Source organism: Ambystoma mexicanum, chromosome 11 (genome assembly GCF_040938575.1).
Source record: "Ambystoma mexicanum isolate Mex_15411 chromosome 11, UKY_AmexF1_1, whole genome shotgun sequence".
Classification (NCBI taxonomy): Eukaryota; Metazoa; Chordata; class Amphibia; order Caudata; family Ambystomatidae; genus Ambystoma; species Ambystoma mexicanum.
This window is the reverse complement of record NC_090934.1, coordinates 620654251-620679717: the sequence shown is the minus strand read 5'-3', so window position 1 is coordinate 620679717 and position 25467 is coordinate 620654251. Positions and strand designations below refer to the sequence as shown.

Sequence of the window (25467 nt, the reverse complement as noted above, 5' to 3'; positions counted from 1 at the left end):
TATATGTTGAAACCCTGCTTCAAGTGCTAATATTTAGACAAATTCAAACCATTTGCTACCAAAGATATCCAGTTACTGTCTGCCCCAAGTGTTTTCATTAAGTTTCAATTTAATCTGATGGCCATCCTAGAAGAGGCTCAAAGTTACACAAGGGTGGGAGGTCTCTGGATTTCCGCAGAAACAGAACATCTTTTGTCAGAGTATCCAAAGCTAGATCCTGTGTGCTCTGGATCTTCATCTTTGTACCCCTTATAAACTTCCATAATGCCTCATCAAATCATATGTGTATTGCTCTACTCGCCTTTGTTGAAAGTTTTAATTTATTAAGATATGGTTAATATTATAATACTGCTAAACTAGTGGACATCATGGACCATGTTATGTTGTGTGGCTGCTGTAAAGTGATTTCAACAAATGTGCATATGTTTTGCCCAAGTTATTCTTGGAGATATGCAAAGAAGTACAAAAACATTTTAAAATATTTCATTGGGACAGTATAACAATAGAGACAACATGCACCATATTTTTCCAACTTTAGAGGACGAATATGCATTTCCTTCAAATTGCTTCTTTTAGCCTCACTAAGACTAAGTGGCTTACTGTGCCTACAACATTTCAAAATAGTAATTCTAAGTAGTGATTATTTTTTAATTGAATTTCAATGGGGTTCTGCTCATACTATACTGTTCAGTAGAGAGTTAGAAAATAATCCAGACAGAAATAAGGAATGAGCGGCGTGCGGCGACTGCATAGGAATAATAGTATGCATGCCTACAACTCTAGGATTACGTTCCACACCCCAAAACATGTAATTGAATGTTGCATGAGGTCCAGAGTTTCAAACGTACAAGGTGGGCGAGTGGGGGTCGGCGGCATATGGAATTAGTGGAAACTTTGCAAAAAAATGGGTTGAGATCCTGTGAACGCTTGCTTGCCATACACAAACATGCACTTGTTCCCCACGTGGGTTAAAAGGACAAAAACAAAGGGCAATAGCGGCAGTTCACCGAGGCTGTGCAGAAGGATGTCCCAGCAGCCATTTGTTTTCTGAATTAAATGCAGCCCTAATTTTTGCCACTTTAAAAGGGGTGCGTGTGCTGAGGGGGTCTTAGGCGTAAAGGATATTCCCACGCAAGACTCGTCATATTTTGGAGGCAGTGCTCATTCGCTTAACAGCAAGAGACCCCATGTTCTTTTGATGCCCATACTTTTGTTTTTCCTGATGCCTACAACTACCTTTAATTTCGGGATTGGGTGGCACGTGCAGATGCAGAAAAGGTTTTGTAAAAGCAGACCCGAATCGGATATTGTAAAATGTTGTGGTTTGCAAACCATCAAAATGAGCATGTTACATGTAGTTTTTATTTTATTACTTAAAAGTGCCATGTGAACACTTACCTGCTCATGTTTTCATCCATTGTAATCCAGCCATAAAGAAAACAGATGAAGCCAACAACAGCTGCGAAGAACAACATTTCAGTGTAGAAGCCCAGCCATGCAAAGTAAATTCCAATCTTCTCTCCATAGTACTTCCTGCAGAAAAGAATAATTAGTTAGGTTGTATAAAATATAGTAAATAAAACTCTTTGAATTTGAAAATAAACATGTTATAAATTATCTCCTAGATATGTCGCACCGCAGCTCTGGGGACCAGCGGAGCTCTCCACGTCCAGCTCTATCTAATGATACCTTCATAATTCTTTCCTGGTAGGTTTGCTCTGTGGCCTTAAACAGTCTGGACAACCTTGCTTGCTAAGTGTAAAGATGGATGCGAGATCGACAGGGAGAATTTTATAGCAAGGTAGGTCTCGAGTTGCTGCCTTCCCCTTCAATGGGCACGGACATTGGTAATTTGGGATGTACAAAAGGCCATCGTAGACACAGCTGGGTGGTCCCCCGAATATGTTTTTCAGTTGGAAGCACGCCTGCGGGCTCCTTGTCAGCAAAGCAGAATTGGAATGATCAACTTGATCAATTGTGGGCCGGAGAAAGACCTTAGTAACAGGGGAGGGATCATAATGCCTCTTGACTATTCAGCAGTGTTTAGTCTTACTCCTTTGCAGATATCAGCAAAGAATTGTGAGATCTATTACTTGCCTGAAAATATACAAAGGTCTACTGGAGGACCCATGAATAAACTAGCACATTCAGGAATCCACCAATTTGTTGAAGGACTTAATTGGAGCTTTTCTTTGTTTACAAGCAGCATGCCTATATCAGATGTCCAATGACCTAAAGAACAAATGACTTACTTCTTGATCATGTTTCTTTCTGACAGATTAGTCCACCCTCCAACAGATTACTCATTTTAGATGCATCTTCTCCGGTGATAGATTTCTTCAGAATAATTTCCGCCACACAAGGTCTGTGTGGCTGTGTGTCAGCTCCACTTGGTGATGTTGCATTCCCCCACTCACACCAGATGTGCCATCAGGTCCAGTATACATAAAGAAAACCACGCCCCAGTACCCTCAGTTCTGCATTTTTCCCTAGCACCAAGCTCCTGAGTGAAGACAGAATGCCAGGAGGTGTACAAACTATGGAGCAATAAGGGAAGGATGGGAGGGCAATTGTTAAGAAAGGAAGAAGGCATACTATGGCAAAAGGGAAAATGCACACAGTTGCACTGTGAACAACTCTGAATCTAACAACGTGTATATAATACCCAAGTCTTGTGTATATATGTAAAACCCAGGAACGTCAATAAGGTAAAACAGTATTACCAATCTAGGAAAAGGGATGTGGGGTAAACACTTAGGACCTCCTTATGGCTGAAAGGAAAAGTCGGCAAACTCTTTACCCACTATGCTCTTACAGATACTGACAGTGCTAAACCCACGTAGCGGGCAAGCAAGGACAGATTCTGTGAACTGACAATCTGTAGAATACTGAATAAGGCAATTATAAACAGTACTCACGAGGACCGGAAAGACCACTTGAATGTCAGTGATTTCACGAACCCTGTAGATCAAACAGGGACCCAGAAGGCTGTAAAAGCAAAGGGTTAAAGATAACAAAATACATAAACCCTAGTAAAAGGCAAGTCTGAATTGTGATAATAAATCGTGAGGAAAACTAAAGGGGAACACACTGGAACTTGTAACAACAAACCCACACCTAATAATCAATGGAAAATGAATGCAGAAGTGCAATGGAAAACATGGAGTGGAATCTCAATAAGTTGGATCAGGAGCAGGGAAAATGATATCACAAAAGGAAACCTTTCCCACCCAATCCAAGGAGAAAAGGCAGTAACTAATTCTACGAAAGTAAATGATAATACATCATGCTTTTCAGTAACCAGGGCAGCATAAAGGGACAGAAAACACCGGCAAACTGGGCTGCATCAAATAGTAAAGTACAGAGAAAGGCTGTCTGCAGACAGAGGAAGACAGAAAGGGAAATTCAGAAAGCATAAATCAAATAAGCGCATAAATCCGAAATCCAGGACAGAGGAACAAGATACAGGAACTAGTAACTGGGCACAAAGCTAGGAACAGGAACTAGGTACAAGGCATGGAACTAGGAACAAGGAACTGGAACTAGATACTTGGCACAATATCTATGAACAAGGAACTGGAACTAGGTACAAGGCACAGAAACTAGGAACAAGGAACTGGAAATAGATACTTGGCTCAATATCTATGAACAGGGTACTGGAACTAGGTACAAGGCACAGAAACTAAGTACAGGAAACAGGGACTAGTCACAACAGGAACACTGCTACAATGACCAGCGCCGGACTGAAGCAAACTGAGGCTTTTAAAGCTGCTTAACGAGCACACCCCTCAGGCGTGCCGCCTGCTGCACCTGCAGCCACAGGTGTTGCCTATCCTCCTCCCAACGTTGTGCTGCAAGGGAGGAGATGATGCAGTGAGCCAGGCATTCTGGGAAGCAGGAGGTGAAGCAGTGAGCCAAGGCATTCTGGGAAGCATAGTCATTTGATTTAAATAGCATGCTGGATTCCAGGGAGGAGATGAAGCAGTGAACCAGGCATTCTGGGAAGCAGGAGGTGAAACAGTGAGCCAAGGCATTCTGGGAAACATAGTCATTTGATTTAAATAGCATGCTGGCTGCCAAAAACCAGGAATGGATCCGGAAGGGAAGTAACTGGGAAAATAAGGTTTTAACGCTCCCAATTCATCAGAGCACTGTAACATAGGGTTCGAAGGAAATGTCCAGTAAGGAATAAACCCCAGAACATGCGTCCCAAGTGGCGGGGACGGGAACGAAGGGAGCGAGCCGTGACAGCAATGAGGAATCTATGGATAGAAGGACTAAATCCTTCAGAAGGCACATTTGTCCTTCTAATAGATGACTTCCTACCACTGATTCCTCATCCCCATCTTAGGAATTCCATAGCTGTACAGAATCTGGACGAGGTAGGTGAGCAAGACCACCATCTAGATCAGGAAACTAAGGAACACCTCTAGACCAAAATGTGCACTGTGTCCTGAAAATGAGGTGAGCAAGTAATGCTAATCAAACATGTTCAAGGAAGCCTGCATAGACGCATGACAGCACAGGGGCAGACATTACAATGCACAGGTGGCTGCCAGACCCATGGTTAAATTGGCCCAGAGTCAATTGGTTATACATATTTCTTTGCCAAATCATAACTCTCTGCAATACAGAGAGTAATCCACCCGAGTGGGGACTACTTAGTAACAGCTCGGCCTGCACTGGCCCACAGATAACTCACAATATGCTGGTACTCCATCCCAATTGCCCTCATCCCAGATGCATAACACCTGAGCCAACTTGCTGTTCAGGCAGTGAAACTGCGCCTCCATTTTAGAAGGGTGAAGTTGAGGAAAGAAAACAGGAAGAAAGAATGTTCTTGTGTGAGACGTGAAAAACCTTGTAAAAAAAAAGTCTGTCTCACCCTCAGGGTAACCTTCTTGGAGAAAGGAGGGTAAGGAGGTTTAACTGATGGGTTCTGTAGCTCAATCACCAAATAGTGGCAGTGATAGATACCAGGACTATCCCCTTCAAGGTGAGCTAGCTCAAGGAGGTAGGGATGTAAAGGCTTAAACTGAGCGTTGTAAGTAACGTATGAACAAGGTTTAAGTCCCATGCAGGAGCAATAGATCGGTGTGGGAGAAACCGGATCGATACCCAGTACAGCATTATTGTGTTTATTGTGAAAAAAGAGCCATACTCTGAAATATCAGCCAGGTGCACTTTTCACAGTCTCATTGCGAAGCCCCTGCTTGGCCAAATAATTCAGAAAATAAAGCACGGGAGTGTTGACCGATCAGGCCCTGGAACATGCTCCAGGCATAAATCCATAAACGCTTCTCACCTCCAGACATAGGTGGACATAGTAGCAGACCTCCTATAAAAATAGAGAACATCCAGGACATGTTGCAAAATATCCCACTGCTAGTACCTCTGACAGCTGTCGAGCATGAATATTGAGGATGCTGAAATCTGTGTGGAGGACTCAACATCCAAATGGGTGAGTAGGTCCACCACACTTGCAGGTACCAAAGAGCAAAGCAGGATATGTCCAGAAGCGCCTGGTGAGTTGTTTTTTGTGCACAATCCATGACAATCGGGATCCTGGGGGACATTAACTTTTGCTGTCTCCTGAGATTCAAAGAGATGACGGGAATCAGCAGGAAGCCATACAGGAGACTGACGTTCCATTTGACAATGGATGCATATCCTAGGCCTCCCATGTGAGTAAATTTCCCTGGTATAGAAAAGGTACCAGATTCGGGTTTACGCTTTAGGTGAAGTGATCCACCAGGGGGGGCCATACATACTGAAAACATGTCCAGAACATTCTGGCAGGGATTCCACTCATGGGAGGTCAACGTATGCCTGCACATGACATCAACAAACACCTACTCCTTTCCCACAAGATGGGCTACAGACAGGGACACATTGTTCTACAGAGCCCAGAACAGCCACATTGCTTCCCTGCACAGAAGCAAAAACCCTTCACCACCCCGTTTGGTGACAAACTTCACGGCCACTGTGTTCTCCATCAAAATCAGGCACACATACAAAGGGTATGAAAGACACGCAACCCAGCCTGATGGTCTGCAGTTCTAGCAGGTTGATGTCTTCTTAAGTCTTGGATGATGACCAATGTCTGCTCACAATCAAATCTCCCAGGTGGGCATCCTAACCACTGTGGAATGCAACCATTGGTTAGTGACAAGATTGTCTTTAGCATTTCTCCCTTAGGAAGTCAGAGAGGTATAGCTATGGTTTTTAGGCCCTTCCCAAAATATGGTTAAGACTAGAACGTAGGTGTACCCAGACTATAGTGAATCAGTACCTCTACAAGACCTTTTTGGAGCTATGGATGCTGGGCTAGGGAGGTTTCAGCTCCCTCAAGGTTGAGGTCAAGGTGCACAGGGACCACCCCTGGACTGCAAGCCACAATTGGATGTTTTTGTATGACAGTTTGCATAACAGAAAATGAAAACATATTTGATTGGTGAAGTAACATTTTGGGAAAGTTATCACCCACCACTCCTGAGAATAATTGGCAAAACCCAAATAAAAGGCTTTGGATCAGAGGCTGCTGAGGGGACAGTGGAGAGGCTGATGAGGGGACAGTGCAAGTGGCAACCCAAACCCTTGCTTCTGCTGGGATAAGAAAAATTCCACTCACCTTGGTTACCCGAGGTTGTTTGACCACTACCACGATAGGTAAAAGAGGGAAACGGGTGAAAGAAATGGCCCCTTTAGTTGGAGGGCTGTTATATGACCAAATCCAGGGACATAGAGGCCTTAAACGTCCCTCTCACAGGCCTGCATCACAAAAAGCTTGATCGTGCATGTCAAGCAGTTTGAGATGGACATCCAGGGCAAACCCCCAAAAGTTCTTAACAAGGAATGCCTGAGAATAATCGAGCCAGCAGCTAGCAGCTGTGTCAAGCTCCAAAAATTGTTTGATGTGTGGCCTCCTTTTGATCCTCCACTAAATTGACAAACTCATCCATCTCCTGTGTCAATAAATTGTCAAAATGACAAGGGGCTCCTGGGAGTCCCTCTGCCAGACATTAGTCCTGGTTACGAGGGATTTACCCAGAGTCTTTAGCTCACTATCTTTCACAGAGAAGAAATATCCCAAACATATCAGTCTTTTTCCTGCCCTGGAGCAGTCCAGCACCGAAATGCTAGGCAATTCTCCTCTGAACAAGAGTACCAACAGCATCCCCAGACACGTGTTTCAGTCTGGTTGGACCTCATCAGTAGGGAGGAGCTGTGCCTCTCTAAGAATAGTGAGCAAGGGGTCCACCTCTGGATTCCCCTAGTAACTTAAGGTGAGACCCAAAGTTACTTAATTATGCAAATTGACAAGGGGGGTCCTGGGAGTCCCTCTGCCAGACATTAATCCTGGTTACGAGGGATTTACCCAGAGTCTTTAGCTCACTATCTTTCACAGAGAAGAAATATCCCAAACATATCAGTCTTTGTCCTGCCCTGGGGCAGTCCAGCACCAAAATGCTTGGCAATTCTCCTCTGAACAAGAGTACCAACAGCATCCCCAAGATCGACCACAGGATGTTAGTGTACTTAGCCAGTGCAAAAGTGCATTCATAGCTCATAAGGCTTGTCTACCCAAAACAAAATCACTTGCGCCCCCAAGCATTCAAATTCTTGCTCTCGTGGTCTAGAGGCAAGAAAGGGAATGTAGCAGACTGCCCACCACACCCTAACCTGGAGGCCTGAATTACAAGGCTCTCGGGGATGATGCGAGTAGACAAAAACCCTGGATCAGAAGAAGCTGATCTGTGCATTTCAGATTTCTGTGCATGTCCAGATCAGAGTCCACCGAAGGAACGGAGGTAGGCCTCTGCCATGCAGCCATAATAAGGGCAGTCAGTCATAATAAAGAGATGTAGGGTCTCTCTGGGAGCCCCCTTCCCAAAATGAAACTGGTGCTGAAGATGGTGTTGAAGTTCCACTCCCGAAGGAGGTGGTGAGCGGCTTGGTAATAAATCAGTTGTAAAGGAGGGACTGGAACGGAGCTAGCAGGTGTGCAGTGGGATGCCAAGGTGCCCCGGCCAGCTTCAATATACACAGGGGGACTTGGCAAATCTAGTGACTTACAATTTAAAGAGACAGGACCATCAGTGAGCAGCTAGACAATCTTACCTCTGTACAGTTATGTCCTTTCCTCGCATACCGGTAGTGACGTGGTTAGTAACGCAGGTAGGAGGAAAGGAAGGGTAGGGAAAGTAGGCTGGATGTTTAGGGAGGGAAGCAACAAGAGGCAGGTCGCAACTTAAGTGGAACATTTGTAAAGAATGGAGAAAGGATTTGTGTCAACCCTTCTTTGTCTCCTGCAACATTGTGGGGTGACCCATAGAACCAAGTGTAATGCGATTCAAGAAATGCAATGTTTTAATTTAAATCAGTGAATATCAACTGAGCATCACAGATGAAACAAACATAAGTATGGCTCACCTGATGAGGTCCAAGGGCTGTTCCTTGTAAAAACGCAGAAACCTAGCCCATTCTGAATAAAGGGTGAAACGCTCACTTTCACAATTTTTATCTTTTGCCTTGTTCCAGTACTGACACTATGTAAACCAAAACAAAGAAAATAAATATTAATTGCTTAAATGGAGGACTTCAACATTAAAATAAACAGCTGTAGGGCACATTGTCTAAAAAGCACAAAATGACTTGGGTCTGGTTTTTACCTTACGCACACGTTTCACAAGAATGGGTAACTTGCTCTCTGCATATACACACATGGCAGGGTTCAAAGCATTGCAAAGTAATGTGGTGGATATCTGAAGCAAACTGTTTGCTGGGTAGCTGAGATGGGGACCTCTGAGCTATATTTCTAGTATGCCAAATGCAGTGGCAACCATGTGGGCTATTATCACGAGCATATCACATTTTTTCTTCTGAATTGAGCTCTTTTAGGGAAGAAGTCAATTTTTGTGGTTATTTTGGCTCAGTCCCGTAAACATTTTGGTGGATTTTTGGTTTTATAGAGTTCCTTTTCTGTCCTTTCTCCATTAAAGTCCCAATCCAGAAGCAAATCATGTTTGGTGGTCCCCACTCCCTTGTTAGCCCATATGGCTACAAGGGTAGGGGTGCTCCTTCAGCACCACATGTTGTCCCTAAATGACTTCCCTCACACGTAATCTGATGGGAAGTCGGGGTGGTAGCCATAGCTTTTGATTTTGGTTACACCATGCTGCATTTGTTGCACTACAATTTATTTACAAAGGCAATTTCAAAGGCGCCTTCTCCAATTTGTATTGTGGGCTTTGTTTCAATGGCCCATGGGGGATGGGTCTGTGTGACTGCTTTAAATGTAGGCTGGGTGAGGATACGTGTGGATACGTATGTGTGCGTATGCCCTTGAGTGGTGGAAATGTGTGTTTAGGCCCGATAGGCTAGCTGCCAAAATGTGGAATTTTGAACAGTTGTGGACTGGTTGCAGGTGTGTGCATTTGTTCATTTTGCTGAAAACCCAAGCTTGCGGCCCGATACTCTCCTGTAAGCCGTCTGTTCCTTCAGTTGTCACTGGGCTGAACGTGGGATTTCATCTGATGCTGTGCCTGGACCCTGAGAGGCGTGCTGCCATTCCTCCTCGATCTGCTGTTTCATAGCAGACTATCAACTCCTGCAGCTATTTCTCTTCGATGGGCCCATTTTCTTCGGCACAGCTGATCTTCGGTCTCCCTCTGATCTGCTTGTTGGTCCCTGGTGCCGGTTGCCATGATGTCCTCTTCATCATGGGTTTTCTTCGTAGGCAAACTCCTCTCCAGAATTCCAATGTCCAGGCTTTGGCACTTGTTGTAATGTGCTTTTCCCCTCGGATGTATGATGTGAGCTGTGGCATTATAGGATGTAGAATGCTGCAAGTGTTTTCTTTCGAGTGTTCTGTGAATGTAGGTTGGAAGTGTGGTGCCTGAGAGAGAGGGTGCTGGTGGATGTCTCTGAATCCCTTTAACCTAATGTACTTACCTTTACCTGTAACTTGATGACATGTAACCTTAGCAAAGGCTGCAGTCTCATCTTTACAAGGAATATGCTTCCTTAACAGCACTCTTGGGGACTCTCCTCCTACTCCAGGTGTCTTCAACATGTGGCTAACCAGAGGTTTTGGACTACAACTGCCATAATCCCTCATCATTGACTATGCTGTTCAGGGCTGATGAGTTCAAAAAATCGTGAGAGAACAAGGTTGCAAGCCTGTGTACTATTCCCTGGATCCCGAGAGGCTTGCTGCTACTTTGCCACAACTGATGCATCATGGGAAAACAGTGTATCACCCCCTGCTGCTATTTCTCTTCAAGGTGCTATTGCCAGTTTTCCAGCTAATCCTCTGTCTCTATCGGAGATGGTTGTAATCTGCTCCTCTGGCCCTCTTCTCTGCTCCTGCGATGCTGCAATGTCCTCTTCATCATGGGATAAACCACCTTTCTTTCAGTATGTCATTGTCCTAGATCTGGTGCACTTAATGACCCTCTTCCGTTTAACCACAGAGCTCGAATGACTACTAGCCAGACCACAATCCTGTCCAAAACTGATCTCAAAAGGCCACTCACTAAGCGGTTTTGGCAGCAACCAGCAATGTAAATAATGTTCCATGGGTAATCTGAACCCAATCCCATAGTTGGTCCTCTTCTACTCCATGGTCTCCTGACTCAGTGTATTGAGGTTTCTGTAACACCTGACTGACAACATTACATGTTTGACCTGGGATCTCTCCCACACTGTTCTCCGGGTCTCTCGTTCTGGAACTGGGGCCTGGAATTCTTCTGCTGTGGTCGCACAGACTCCTAAGTAGCTTGGTTTTTGCCCCTCTTTTACCTGTAGTCTTTAATTACAACTCAACTTCCTTTTACCCAGAACAGTGAAAGAATTATTGGGTTTTCCACATTTAACCCTACTGTTAGGAACGAGGTTTCTTTTTGCTGCCTTCTATCCATACACATCAACGGGACACCCTAGATTTTGCTATTGTCTTGAACTTTCCTGACGTTTAGAGGTACGTGAAGTCTATTTGCTTACCTTGTTAGACTCATCTCTTATGCAGCACTGGCTAGTCCCTATGGCTATCCAAGCAGGAAAATTCTGTTCTCCGTATTAACATTCGGTTTACTTTTCTCTGCACACATCACCTTATGTGAAGTGCGGAAGAGACACCTGTGTCTCTAACTTTGTTTCTGTTAACATTGTGTTTATTTACACTATTTGTCCAGGATAGGCTGGTGGCAGCAGATACTTTTTCTTACCGTTTTCTTTTTATAGTCTTGTGCACTTTTGCATTTTACCACTTAATGCCATCAATAGCATCATGTGCTCCAAAATAGCCATGCCACAAGATTTCACCTGTCCATTATCTATTTTGTAGTTTGACCTTCTTGCTGCCCTAGAGTGTCTGGATTATCCATATGCAGTAAGCCCTTTCCCAGGGAAAGATACAGCTTTCGCAGAAAACGTAGATATGGGAATGTGCAGTGGGTTGTGCGGCAGGGTCTGTCTGGATTCTGTCCACATCACTTTCAGAGTGTGTTTGTTGCTGGGCAGATGCAGTGGCCAAATGCTTTCCAGGATTTGAAAGCCCCTGCTAGTTTGAATGGTGTAGATCCTTGCCACTGATAGGCTGGTCATTTTGAGACAATTTGCGACTTACACAATGAAGTTCACTGTATATGCCATAAAATGATCTGGTAAGATGTACGTAGGTGAAACGACAAGGATGGCTAAGGAGAGGATTGGTGAACACAAAGGAGAAATAAGGAATTGCAATATGAAATCACCAGTTGCAAGACATTTTTCAGAGATGGGACACCAAATAACCCAATTGAAATTCAAAAATCAAACAATAGCCCCAAATCCAAGAAGAGGAAAGTGGGAAAAGAGACATTTACAACGTGAAGTGTTCTGGACAAACTACAATGTACCCTTTGGGGATGAATGAAGAATGGTGGGTTCTGCATTACGGACTAGGCTGTGAGAATTTGTGTGGCAAAGGCCAGTATTGGTCGAGGTGTGGGGCACACTATATTGGAGTTTTGGTTAGATTTGTTCATGGATACACCATGTTCACACATGAGGTTGGAACACATTTTTCATCAAGACCACATGTATTTATTATTTGTTAGTGTTTATTTTTTATTTTCATTTGTTGTGTATTAATATTTTCATGTTTTACGTCTATATACAGAACTTTGGGTTTGAATTTTGTTATTATACCTTTTTCTTATTGCCACATTTGTTATCCATAGATTAAATCTGTGTATTGGTTGCACGTTTTTTCACATTCTGCAATCATCACCTCAAGACTCATTGGGGGGTTTTAACATGTAAAAATGTCTGCCACATTAGAGGCACTGTTGGCGAGGTTTAAGTGGACGGTGATGTCTAACATTGATGTCTCATATTCAGACGACTGAGCAGTATACACAGAGCTAGCCCGCTGGCCGCGACGAAAGTTGTATAAGAGTTGTATCTGTAATGATTGGCTACTACAAGATGTGTTTTCCATTTGTGCCATGATGTGCATCACTGAATCCAGTCTCATTAGTACATGTGGATAGAAAACAAGTTAAGCAATGTCCTCAGAAATGGAGACGGATTGCACTTCACAAGTGCATTTAACACATGTTATTATGGTGCTTAGAAGAATGAGGAACCGGACAAGAAGCACTATAGATAAACAATTATTATCGGGCAGTGGTTGCTGCCCTATAGTTAATGTGAGACGCGAGTTCCATAGGAAATTGAAAAAATGTATTGCTAAAAATCTTTGAACCGCACAATTTATTGAGCCGAAGGCTGTGCTCACGGGCACAGGCTAAAGGCCCTAGCTAGTACGCCTAAAATATATGTATAATGGTCACAGGCAAAGGGCGTGGCCACCTAGTGGGTCCAAAATAAAGATATTGGGGGAACTTGCCAACGCCATGGCAGGGGCCTGGTATTGTGTTAAAATATACAGGGGTCATGGCCAAAGGCCATGCTCACTAGCCAGGATGGATGCCCTAACTAGCGGGCCTGAAAGATATGTATAGTGGTCATGGCCAAAAGCCATGGCCACTGGCCTGGTAGGGTTTTAAAAAAAATACAGTGGGCACGGCCAAAGGATGTGCTCACTGGCCAGGATCAAAGGCCATGGCTAGTGGGCCTGAGATGTGGGCGAAGGCCATGGCCACCTGATGGGTTCAAAATCAACATATTGGGTCAACATGTTCAACGGACACGGCCAAAGCCATGGCCAGTGGGCTTTGCCAAAGGCCACGGCTAGCGGCCTGGTGGGGTTTTATAATATACAGTGAGCACGACCCAAGGAGGGTTAAGGTGTAAATGTAAAGAACCAAAACCCCTGAAATTCAGCACAGAATGCAGGCAAAGCCACCTTAACTTTGCACCCCCTGTTGTGCAGTGTATGATCACAAGGATGACAGATTACATCACTGATGACATCAATTGTGACATCACTAATGACATCATATAGGACATCACCGATTACATTACTGAACATATACAAAACCCTTGAAATTCACTGAAAAAAACTGTGCAATACATTGTAACAATACCTTTCAACCTTTTATCAGTGATGTAATCAGTGATGCCCTCTATGATGTAATTAGTGATGTCAGCAGTGATATCATTGTGGTCATTCGCTATGCAACAGGTGGTTTCAGGGGTTTTACTGCATTAAATGTTAACCTCAACGTCCCTTTTTTCCCCCTGAATTTGATTGTTTTTGTTACAATGCATTGCTCACCTTAACGTCCCTGCAACTAAAGTTTTTTTTCACTGAATTATAATAAAGTTTGTCCCCAACACAGGCTTACTGGAAGCATTTAGAGGTCATTTTGAATTTGTCATCACCTACAGCTTCCAGACATTTCTGTCTGCAATTCAGCCTATATTTATCATATACTCGAATGCAAACAGTGATTCTATAGGATGGCCAGTTTAACCCAAGTCTATCCTAAAATAACTGGTTTGTAATACCAGAATTTCGCTTAAATCTATCTAACTTCTCTACACAGTTCAATTTGCAGAGCAATGGTGAGCTGAGCAATATCAACGCTTCAGGAACTGTACGCTTTCGGCTAAAGAAAGTTCACGCCTAACAGTTCATTGCTTAATAGACGTTCTACCACAGCAGATGTTATCAGCATGCCAAATTAGAAAAAGGTTGATTGATGTTTAGCAATCCAGTTATTCAAAATCATGGATAACTACGTTCAGTGTAAAATCAGTTAATGCGCTTCAGAGTGCCCGGCCTCCAGCCTTGTTTTGTAGAAAATCAATCTTAAATTGGGCTTTGAAATCTCTAAATTGGGGGCAGATATAACAATGCATTTTTTTTAGATCATATACCTGTCCTACAACCTTATCTGTGACTAGGCAACATAAGACCCTAACAAAGTCTGCATTAGCCGACCAGGTATGTGAGGTTGGGATGTCACACTGCTTGCCTATACCAACAAAGATATGCATGCTACAGTGTTCAATATCTCCAACATCAAGGCACTTTCATTACTTCTTCCCCTTCAACGTGCCCATTCATATGAAACTCAGACGACCAATCAGGACTGGCCTGTTCTGAGCGAACTGGTTAACAGGACTTATCTGAACTCCGTTTTATCCCGCCACCTCACACTCCTCAAAGGAAAGTGCTTGGAAGTGACCAGAAGGTGGGAAGGTAGGGTTTAGTGCCGTGTAAAAAATAAAAAAATAAAATAAACACAACCTTAAGTAAAATAAAACATTAAAAACCTTTAACCATCAGAATCTATATTCACGAGCCTTCTGTGCAGCACAGAAAGCAATCATGTTGACCCATATACTTCTTATCAGCACCTGTTTGGATCATTCAGAAAATTGTGCAGTATCAAAACAAAGGAATAGACGCAAAGGTTGTTACAAACACAATCTGTTTTTTTTTTTTGCATTGTCTGATTTCCTTTAAAAGGTTTGACAATGAGAATACAGGTTAAGGGGAATGAGAAAAAGATTTTTTTTTAAATTCTCAACCGTTCGTCACTAAGGTGCACTAAATGCTAATCATCCTTTCAACTGCATCACTTGATGGCATTATAGTTAGGAGTTTACCATGTAACAGTGTCTATGCCCCAAAGATTTATGACGGAGCAGTGTAACATTTCAGGTGCAGGATCATACGTACATCATGGAGTGGGTACGCCGCTAGATAAGTTCCATTTGTTAGAAGCCTTTTGATGCCAAACTTCTTCTTGCCTTCTTCAGTTTCATAAGGGCATCGCGACAGGATGTAGTATACCTAGAGTTCAAAGAATCGCTATAAATCCAGTGCATGACCCATTTTATTGAATGGAATGACACTTTTAAAACATTACCATTGCACATTTGTCTACATTTCAACAATCTTTTTGGCGGGAAGGGTGGTTAAATATCCCAAGGGAAAGGGGATTTAAACTTGACCAAGGAAAGTTATTCCTCATGAATCTAGTAACAAACATTAAAATGTTGCCAAATGAATCATGAAACCAAATGAAACATATCGGCTATGCAAATACTATCACCCGTACAACCCATTATTCACCACAATGGCATGATTCCCCAAACTGCATTACAATCCCTCTAATTAATGGTGCATCCTCCAAAGGCATCACACATCAACCATTAGCACCCTATGCAGGGGCACCAGCCACTCAGGGAGCTTGTAATGCTGGCTGACACTACTAGTGTCAGCCCGCGTTTCAAGACGCCTGATGTCTGCTTCCCCACCTGCCATCTTCCCCCGTGCTGAACCATTTTATTTTCCTTTGCCTCCTCCATCCCACTTACCTGATTGCAGCGGCGGGTAGCCGCCGCTTCACCTCCCGTCATCTCACGGACCAGTGTGTCCATCATGGAAATGGAAGAGGGGCTTCATACAGAGCCCCGCCTGCCAATTCCATGGCAGCCGGATTGGTGTAGTATTATCTAACTGAACGGGGCACCATGAGACATCCCGTTGACGAAGAGAAAATACTAACCTTGTATACCTTCTTTAAAAGATTTTTTTTTAAAACACGATTACCATCTGTGTAGCGTACTACATGGGTGTTAATGGCGATATGCCCCTCGGTAGCTGGGCACACCCTGTGATTTACGGGCCACCACCCTTCGCTTGGGCCCTTAACTTAGGCGGCGGGCCATGACCCACAGGGTGGGCCCACCACCTCGCAGCATATCGCCTCAATAGTTTTCATTGACAGCCATCTCAGCAACTTATCAGAGAAAGTAGTAGAAGTGAATTGCACTCATCAGGGCGAATAGCGGTGCAGGCAGTCGGAGTACTCCTGGCAGCTGATAAGTCTCCCAACTACGCACTGAAGAGTCCTTCAACTGGATTAGTTGTGGGGAATTGGCTTCTGTAAAAGATTACTTTCTTAACCATGTTTAAATAATTAGTGGGAAGCCCTTAGTTATCTGCATGTCCTCCACGTTTCTGCAAGTTTCTAACAAAAAAAAAAAGACATTAAACCAATAGCTCTGAAATGTAGGATTCATTTTCCATGCAAATGTTATAATTGCAGTTTTGCAACAGTACTAATATGTCTTGGCTCACAATCCTCCAGAGATCTTAAGTCTCCCGTGGCCATGTGTGAGAAGGCCATCGAGTACTGTTTATGCTTTGAATTTTCAGACTTGTAGTTTTTCTACATTTCAAAGGGTTAACAAAAAATACAAGTCCCAGAATCCAGGGGAAAAAACGGTTCTATGAATAATTGCTGGATTGTTTTTTCCAACCTACACTTTCACAGTTTTCTTTTTTACCGGCTTCACCACTTTTTTTTTTTTACTTCAAAATAATCATGAAGAGGAAAGAAAATATGCTTCAAGATGACAAACGAAAACGAAAAAGAGTAAAAGTGGATTAGATGGACATAAGTAAGGAATTTCAATGTTGAGGTGCTAGTAAGGGAAAAGAGCAGAAATAGGATGTGGAATTAAGATGTTTGGCAACAACAAGGAGGAACACGTTTTGCGATAGTTGCTTTCATGAAGGAAAGTAGGTCGAGACAAAATAAGCAAGATACAAGGGGCAAGACGATTGATGCATTTTAAAACAATGAAAAGGAAATTAAAATGACATGACTTGTATGGAAGACAGAAAAAAGAAAGAAGAGATGAAGAGATTGATCTTTGTTGAAAAATTAATGGAGTAGAGCAAGCTAGAAAGCATGGGGACTGACCAGAGAATCAAAACATCAGCCTAGAAAAAAAAAAAAAAAAAAAAAGACCAACTTTGTGGATATTCTGAAGTTGAAAGTTGCAAGCATATGCAATATTTGGAATGTGAAGAGAGAACGAGAGAGAAGGGCAAAGGTGATACCAAGAATACAGGCAGAAGAGGACAGATACCAAATGGGGGTCGGAAGGAGGAGAAAGAAAAAGTGTGGTCTGGTCATTTCAGCAGAGAAGACAATAACCTCTGTTTTAGATACATTAAGATCGAAAGTGAGAATGGATCCAGAATTGTCCAGTGAGAAGACAAGCAGCAAGGTTAGAATGGGTAACATCATTTGCTCATCCCAGCTACACAAACTGTTGCACAACTCATACCCCGGATGAAAGGCAATCACAGGACAGCGCAGACACTGGAACCAACAATACAACCACCACACACTACTAACCAACCCTGCTCCTCGCTCCTCTCTCACCTACCCACCACGCACCACACATGCCCATTGGACTAGCCTTACTACAACCCAGGCATTGAACATTGCCCCGCTTGTGGGATATATCAACCCACTCATCCAAGCCCTGCAACATCACTGTGCATTGCTGGCAGCAGAAACATCATAATGGCCGCAGGAAAGCATGCTGCTCACTAGAAATCACCAGAAATTGCGCAGTGAAAACCTGAAAAATAGGCCACCATCCACTTTTGCCTATCTTAGTGAGCACAATAGACCACTGCCAAAACCACAATTGGGCCACCCACAAAGTAGTCTGAAATCACTGGGAAAAAGCAATGCTGATTGCAAAAAGAAAACAGTTGTTTGAAAATCTGTTTTCTTGATTGTCAAAAATTGCTAACATCATGGCTCACAAATCACCTAAAAGATCCAACCTCTTTGTTGGGTGTTCCACATCATTACTGCAAGAATCCACATCAATACAATGTCAGCAAGAATCATATGTTCTCAGAACAAAATCCTATTTTAAAGATACTTGATGGAAAGACAGCTGTCAAAATGGGTGTAATACCGTTGCTCACCTCTACCAGAAAGCCGGCGTTTTAAAACCATTTGTGTAAGTTGAACAATTCAACCCAAACTATGCCAAAGAAGAGAATTCCAACAAAATGCCATATAAGAGTGCCACACAGTGATTTCATGTTGAAAAAGACTTGATTTAAGGATATGTTGCTTATATTAAGTTTATAAATGTAATTTTTTTCACAAGGAACTATGTTACAATGGATCAGAAAGTAACCTGATGCAGTTAAAACTCCAAAAGGCTTGCTCCCCCCGCCCCCCCGAGAACCCTTCACACCTTGTCATTCCCACCAGAAGGAGGATGTCGCATTGGCATGCTAATCAAAAAGGAAGTAGATTTTCTCTGCAGCCCGGAGAAAGGAACAATAGATTGCTTGGACTGAATAGTGAATGCTAATTAACTGACCACAAACTGCTGGCAGGAAACAAGACATGTGACCCTCCGAGTCAGCCCAGCTCTAGGAGGCAGACCAGACTGAGATGTGAATTGAATTGAAAGCAAATGTATGTTTTATAAAAATGCTTATAACAAATTGTACCGAGCTGACAAAAATGTAAATGAAAAATTCACTCACAGTTCAAGACTAAGCTGGACTCTGTGCAATGTTCTGAGACTAAACCCCGGAATTTATTCATATTGTAGCTGCAGTGTTTTTGCTATAAACATGAAAACTTACAGTAATATGCTCAGAGAGGATATGCATGCATGTATCAAATTTGGTGCAGAATGAATATTGAGAAACCCTCCAAAAGCACAAAAATGTTGTCATTTCAAGCTGGTAGAAACATGGGACTTGAATAGAAATGCACCTCAAGCAATCTGCCATGTAATTATGTATTCTCAACAACTTGTGTATATGGGAAATATGTTTTTTGGGAAAAATAGATTTTCTATGTAAAAGCAAAGGGGAGGGATTTCTTTTGGAGCATAAACACAGCATCACTCTGACTCATTCTGACACGCTGATCCTTTCTCCAATCAGGGGATAGGAAATCCTCTAACCTATCAGATCCTTAGAGGGTTGGGCATTGTAGAATCAGCCTCCCTACCCACCTTGGAAATACATAAATAAGGACTTGTAGGACAGATAGGACACACATGTTTCCATTACTCAACTGATTTCTTGGCGCAGCACCCTGCAGGAAGACTCCAGATCTAGAACCAACCCCAGAACCAAATTCTAGAACCCTGAAGCAGTGGCCTAACCCAAAACTGAACTCTTTGCAGCCGGCTTCAGAAGCTAGCAAACTGATTCTAACCCCTAAACTTCCACGGGGCCTAACTAAACCGTTCAACAGCCTGGCTGAGTTGTTTTGCTTCTAGCTAAGAACCCGGTGCTAGAACCAAGGTCCAGACCAAGAAAGCAGCGCTGTATCCAGAACCCATCAGATCCAGTCCAAGAGGCCACCGGTGGCGAGAGTGAAGCCAAATCCTTGACCAGATCTTTGACGAGGCCCATTCCAGTCCAAAGCCTAGGAGTGTGCATTCAGTCTAGAACTGTCAATAGTCATCTCTTAGTTTAAAGTAATCCTCTTGCATCCATTTCAACCTGTCCAGAACTGCATTATAGAATGTCCACCCTGTTGATTCCAAATCTGTAAAGCGCAATCTGTCATTTTGAAATCTTGACTTTATTTCTGAAAATCTACCTTCACAAAAACCTCTTTAATTTTTGAACCACACGTCCTAGAACTGAAATTTAACTGTCATAGTTTTTCCGTAATCGCGTTTCACGCACGCGGAAAAGTTGCCGCGAATTGCAATTAAGCTCCATTTTACCCATTGTCAAAATAGCTGTTTCTTGTTTCCAACTGCTGAAATTCGTTTTCAATCTGACAATCATTCATGAATCATTGCTTGTGTTGACCTGTACCAATCCGAAGTAATTCTCACTAGTGCTGAATCTCCTTTAGTAAATTAAAATCATTTTACCATATTTTCCCATTCATTGCTATTCCATTCAAAAGTATTTTGGCCTGTTTTAAAATCATACCTGTTTTCTCCAAGCTTGCTGGGGTAACTGGGATTGAACTGCATTGTTGATTAATATTCCTGAAACCTGTGTGCCCTCATTTCCATCTCTTCATATTGCATAGTGGGGGGAGTGAGTAGTCACAGGGGAAAAAGTAATCACATTGTCTTTTGATTGAAACCATATCAAGTTTATTTCTGTGTTGCATTTTACCCATCCTTGCATTTCCTTGAACCCATACCAAGTATTCTCTGCTACCTTATCCTTCCATTCCTACTCCTAACTGATTAAAGAGATTTGTTGATATTGTGATATAACCCATTACGGATTACTGTTCATATTCATAAGTGTGCTATTCAGATATTGTTCTATTCATAAAAGTGTGGTATATATATTGTTCAATTCTTCAAATAAACCTTTGAATTTGCAAAACAAACCTACTTCTTGGCTCAGTGAGGTCGGGGAGATTCAAAGAGAGGGGCGTTATATAAGGGTTCATCATCCAGATTTAAAGAACTTTGACATAAAAATATATAAATAAGGGCTTCCATTGGGCATCCCATACTAAGCATTGACTTGGTTGGAGTGCTGGATTGCAGTCACATACACACCTGTCACAATAACCAAATTACACACAATCAATGCACACTCAGAAAGCCGACACGGCTGAAGTCCTGAAGCACTCCAATGAAAGGAAGAGGCACAGAGGGGAAAGCCCTGGCATGCTTCAAAAACAGGATGATTCCTGAGTTGGGAATGCCAGAAACCTGTCTCACCGGTAACTCTGAGTCCAGGTATGAAGTCCCCTGAGGCACCTCTTGCTACTAGCGACCACTAAGGTGACTACAAAGTTATCACCGGGCTCAGTAATCTCAGGGGGTGTCTACTGGCAGTGAGGGGCAACTGGAGAGGGCAGACAGGAGGTTTCAGACCTATATAGCCTGCTAGAACTGAGTGAGTTATTTGGCTATTTATTTATATAGGGAGGAACAATGCTCTTTTGATCTGTTTTGGTTGAGTTTAACATTCTAGAGTGCAAAGCCGTCCAATATTTAATGGCAGAGAGACGGTTTGACATTTTGATAGAGAGATCAGGGGAGAGGTCAGGAAAAAAGAAGATGATTTGGGTTTCGTCAGTGAAGAGTTGGTACGAGGATTCAAAGTAGGAGATTAGTGCCCCAAGAGCAGAAGTCTAGAATGTAAAGAGGAGAGGATCCAAAACAGAGCCCTGTGGAACACCAACAGTTCGAGGAGTGAGTTGAGCGTTGTAGTTGCTCCAGGAGACAGATCCAGGAGACAGATAATTGGCAAGGTGCAAGGTAGGATTCAATCCAGGCAAGGGCTTGATCGCAAATTCCAAGAAGAAAGATTATAAAGGATCTCAGAGTGGTCAACAGTGTCGCAGACAGAGGACAGGTCAAGGAAACTTAGGTTAGAGGATAGGTTGGAGTGCTGTGCTTAGCAGAGGAGATGAAGTTGGAGACATTCACGAGAGCAGATTCTGTGGAGTGACTGGAGTGGAACCGTGCTTGTAGGGAGTCTTGAAGGTTATAGATGTCTAGGAAATGTGTAAGACGGTCAAACACAAATGTTGCAAGCACCTTAGTGCAGGAGGTGAGTCACAGGTCAAAAGTTAGCCGGTAGGATTTGGGTCAGTCCTTTGCTTTTGTTTAGGAGAGGGATGACTGGTCAATTTGAAAATAGAGGGAAAGAAAGCAGAGTCTAACGACAGGTTGAAGAGTTCAGGGTGGTAAAAGGCCACTAAAGGGGCAATAGACGTTTGCTGGTAAAGCAAATCTGTTGCACCCTAGTGTTAGGCAGAATCCTGTGCAGTGCCCTTATGGACCACTACACACAATTAAGGCTACAAGTGGCAATACAAGTTCACATTTGGTACAAGCCTGTACTGCACACTTATAGTGGTAGCAGTAGCGGAGCAGCCAGACTTATCTCAAGAGCAAATGAGCAGTAGTAGAGATTACACAAAGGACTACAATTACTGTGACTCAAGCAAACACTGACTCAAGGTTTCTGGGTAAAAAGTAATAGTACATTTATTTTTAAACCATCTGTTCACAAAACACTTCACTTCTATTAATATTAAAACCACACTTTGTACACTACACACAACCAATTCCCCTTGTGCAGAACAATTCAAGGTAAGTACCTTTGGTTTTGACAGACTGGTGTTGTGTAACAAGGACTTTGCCGGGGGTTGATACGCAATCACTTTTTGACAGTAATGACAGTTTGGTCTTACGAAAGAGATGCGTACACGCAAGGAGAAATGTTACCGTAGTCAAACACACTTAGCACATGGATTAACACAAGAGGGTTGGGGTAAAAAACCATAGGCAATACTTTTGTCAAGGCAGATAGAATCACACGACACTTTTCTAACACGAAGATGAAAGTCAATAGGCCTGCGCCAGTGTCAATGGGACAGGGGTCCTGTTGTCGAGGATCACAAGGTTAGCACAGTTCACGATTCGAGATTTCCAGAAGTACTTAGATATTGTCAAAAGGGAGGCAAAAGTTATAAGAGGGAAGGAAGATGAGGACAAGCCTTTGGTGAGGAGAAAAGGGTTCACCCCAATTCCCCGAAGTTGGACAAAGTATCTTATTCCAAGTGAAGAAGAGCTGGTGCTATGGCAGTTGTTCCTGGTAGTTCCTGTAGACTCACGATTCCTGTAGCTTCATTCGTGGGGACAAGAAGGACAACATCTGGAGCGATCTGCACTACCCAGGAATGAAGCCAGCAGCAGCAAAAGCAACGGTGAATAAAAGGTGTGCTACTTTAAAACAGGAGAGGCTCTTCAGGTGGCTATCCAGACCACTACAGCTGTGTGCAGCAATTTCGACCAAGAACAGGATCCTCTTCCTGTGGAAGGTGAGACTCCGGACTGGATCTCCTCTTGTCGTTGAAGGGTAGATAGCTCAGGACTGCAGCAGGGCTTCACCGGGACTTGGTAGTTGCAGCAACCGTCTTCTTCTCTGCTTCTTTTTGGTTCCTTGCAGTTCCAGTGGCGACTGACTTCCAGCCCAAGAGTCCTGCCTTTTATGCGAAAATCCCCCATTCACACAGCCTGGCTGTCAATCGCAAAGCAGGGGGGTTGTCCAGCCCGGACAACCCCTCCAGCCAATGGACACAAAGTGCGACTTGGGTTTCCAAGGAGACCCTGTGCAGGGGGTGACTACACCCTCCCTCACATTCAGCCCACCTAGACACCCAGGCGCCAAAGGAGGGCTTCTTCGTAGAAGCCCGCCAAAAGACAGTGAACAAAGAAGGAAAACCTGGTTTGCTGCACAAAGTAAAACGCAAGAAGGACTTGGCTCCGGTCAGGTTCATTCGACAAAAGAAAGAGTATTTGGTCAAGCGGGTTTATGTTCGAGGCTAATATAATAGCCTAAAACAGTACCACGTTTATATAATTGCGGTAGAAAAGTTAGGGTAGATACCACTGCCACCAGCCAAGTCTAAATGTTAAAAGAGCAAAACAAAGCTCAGAGAGGCACAGACAAAAAGGGATAGGAATTAATCCTTTCCAGTACCCCATGTAACATGGGGTGTACTAGGTCTGCAGTTTTAAATGACTACATAAAGTAAATGGCAACTTTACCTGTTTCTGGGGGACAGTAGTCAGCCCCAGAAAAATGGAGTCAGAGGGAAGTCTCAAAGACAGCCCTGTGTCACTGCACTGAAGGTGGTGTGTAACACATATAAAAAGTGGGCTCATGGAGTGGTGTACTCCAGAGCCCAAGCTCAAACAAACAGTAGAAATACACATGGCAAAACACATGCAAGAGTGGGAAAAAGGCTCACACTCTTACCAGGTGGAAAAAAGAAATCCAGCAAAGATGCTGAGGGACACACTAAGGGGAGAAAATCTGTTGAGGCAAACGGGAGCAGGCACAGGGGTCCTGAGCTACACAAAAAACGTGGAACAAGCTCAGAACGAAAACCCTGGCCTCTTCCAAAATCAGGAACATGTACAAGGCAAAAGCCTTGACCCGTTCAAATCTAGGGCGTGGCAGTCAGGAGTTGGTTGTTCATACAGGTCTCAAAGTTCCTACTGACTTGGGTCCTGACACCAGATGTGACTGGGACATCTGACCGCTTGTAAGAACATTTTTACAATCCCCATGTGGATTTAAAAATGGAAACCCTACACTCTGTCCAGTCCTATGCACTGACAGGACAAGAGAGGTACACAAGACACCCTTAAATCCACTGTGTGGGTGGCTGGTCTTGGGAGAGAAAAAGTAACTTGTCAGGTGTGCTCCCCTCAAGGTGTCATAGCTGACAGGGGGTCTCCCCCATGCCCTATCCGTGGCTTTGCAGACACCGGGGGTGGGGGAGTCTACGGGGGACAAACTCTCTGCCTGACAAACACTGTTCCAAACACCCTTCCAGTGAAGGCTGGTTTACACAGGGGCTCTATGCATTGGGTCTAGGACTCCCAGGGCAGGGAAATAAAAGCTAGCCAGGTACCTGTACAACTGGAAATGGAGTAGACTCAGTGCAACTGCACACAGACATTTTTGATCAGCCCTTGCCTTCCTTCAGAGGTGTAGCTAGGGAGGGCCTGGGGGGGTTATAGCCCTGAGTGTTTTGGTTGTAGCCCATGGATAGACGCTCATGGGCTACAACCAAAAGGCTAGCTAGCCCAGAGTCCCGACAGTCCCGACATTAGCGTGGCCCCAGATCTTTTCCAGACCTAGCAACACACCTGCCTTCCTTCACAGGCGGCTGATGGGATCTGAGAAAAAACTGGGGCACAGATGAGAAGAATCCAGAGCTTGGGTATTTGGTCATTACTCTACAGAGATTTGAAATGGACATGCTGCCTAAGTCTGTATCTCAACACACTAGTGCATATGGCACCCAGATATTTTCTTGGCTTGAAGGTGAGACTGACCCTTAGAAGCATGGTTCTCAACTTTTTAGGCAGCAGGGTTTATGGGGGTGACGGATTGCCATCTGGCGAGGGTGTAGAAGCCCCTGCTTTTTTTTGATTTTTATTAAACTAATAAAATGATACTTGTGATTCCATCTCAGGAAGATCTCCCTTTCATAAACTCCTTGCCAAAAAGCATAGTGTGCTCTCCAGTGGCACAGCACAGGTTCAGGGGGTCACAACAGGTGTTCTCTTGAAAGCTACAGTGACAGCGGCATTAAATACATGTTCCACTGTTCCCTAATCACATAACTGAGGGTTGCTATCCTGGTGGCGTGTTAAACTGGACGTATAAGGCATAGCCAAGTGTATGGTAGCTAGTACCTTTCAATT

The 25467-nt window shown here is 43.6% G+C and overlaps 1 protein-coding gene across 7 annotated transcripts in view; it reads right to left on the bottom strand.

Moving 5' to 3' along the window:
- ANO5 (anoctamin 5) overlaps positions 1-25467 on the bottom strand; it is a 652338-nt gene that overhangs the window by 216350 nt on the left and 410521 nt on the right. For all 7 annotated transcript variants that reach the window (XM_069623486.1, XM_069623488.1, XM_069623491.1 and 4 more), the window contains 3 exons: positions 15140-15253; positions 8434-8549; positions 1399-1533 (listed from right to left, as the gene is read on the bottom strand). In XM_069623486.1, the coding sequence (XP_069479587.1) occupies positions 1399-1533; positions 8434-8549; positions 15140-15253 (365 nt within the window). The remainder of the gene's footprint in view (positions 1-1398; positions 1534-8433; positions 8550-15139; positions 15254-25467) is intronic.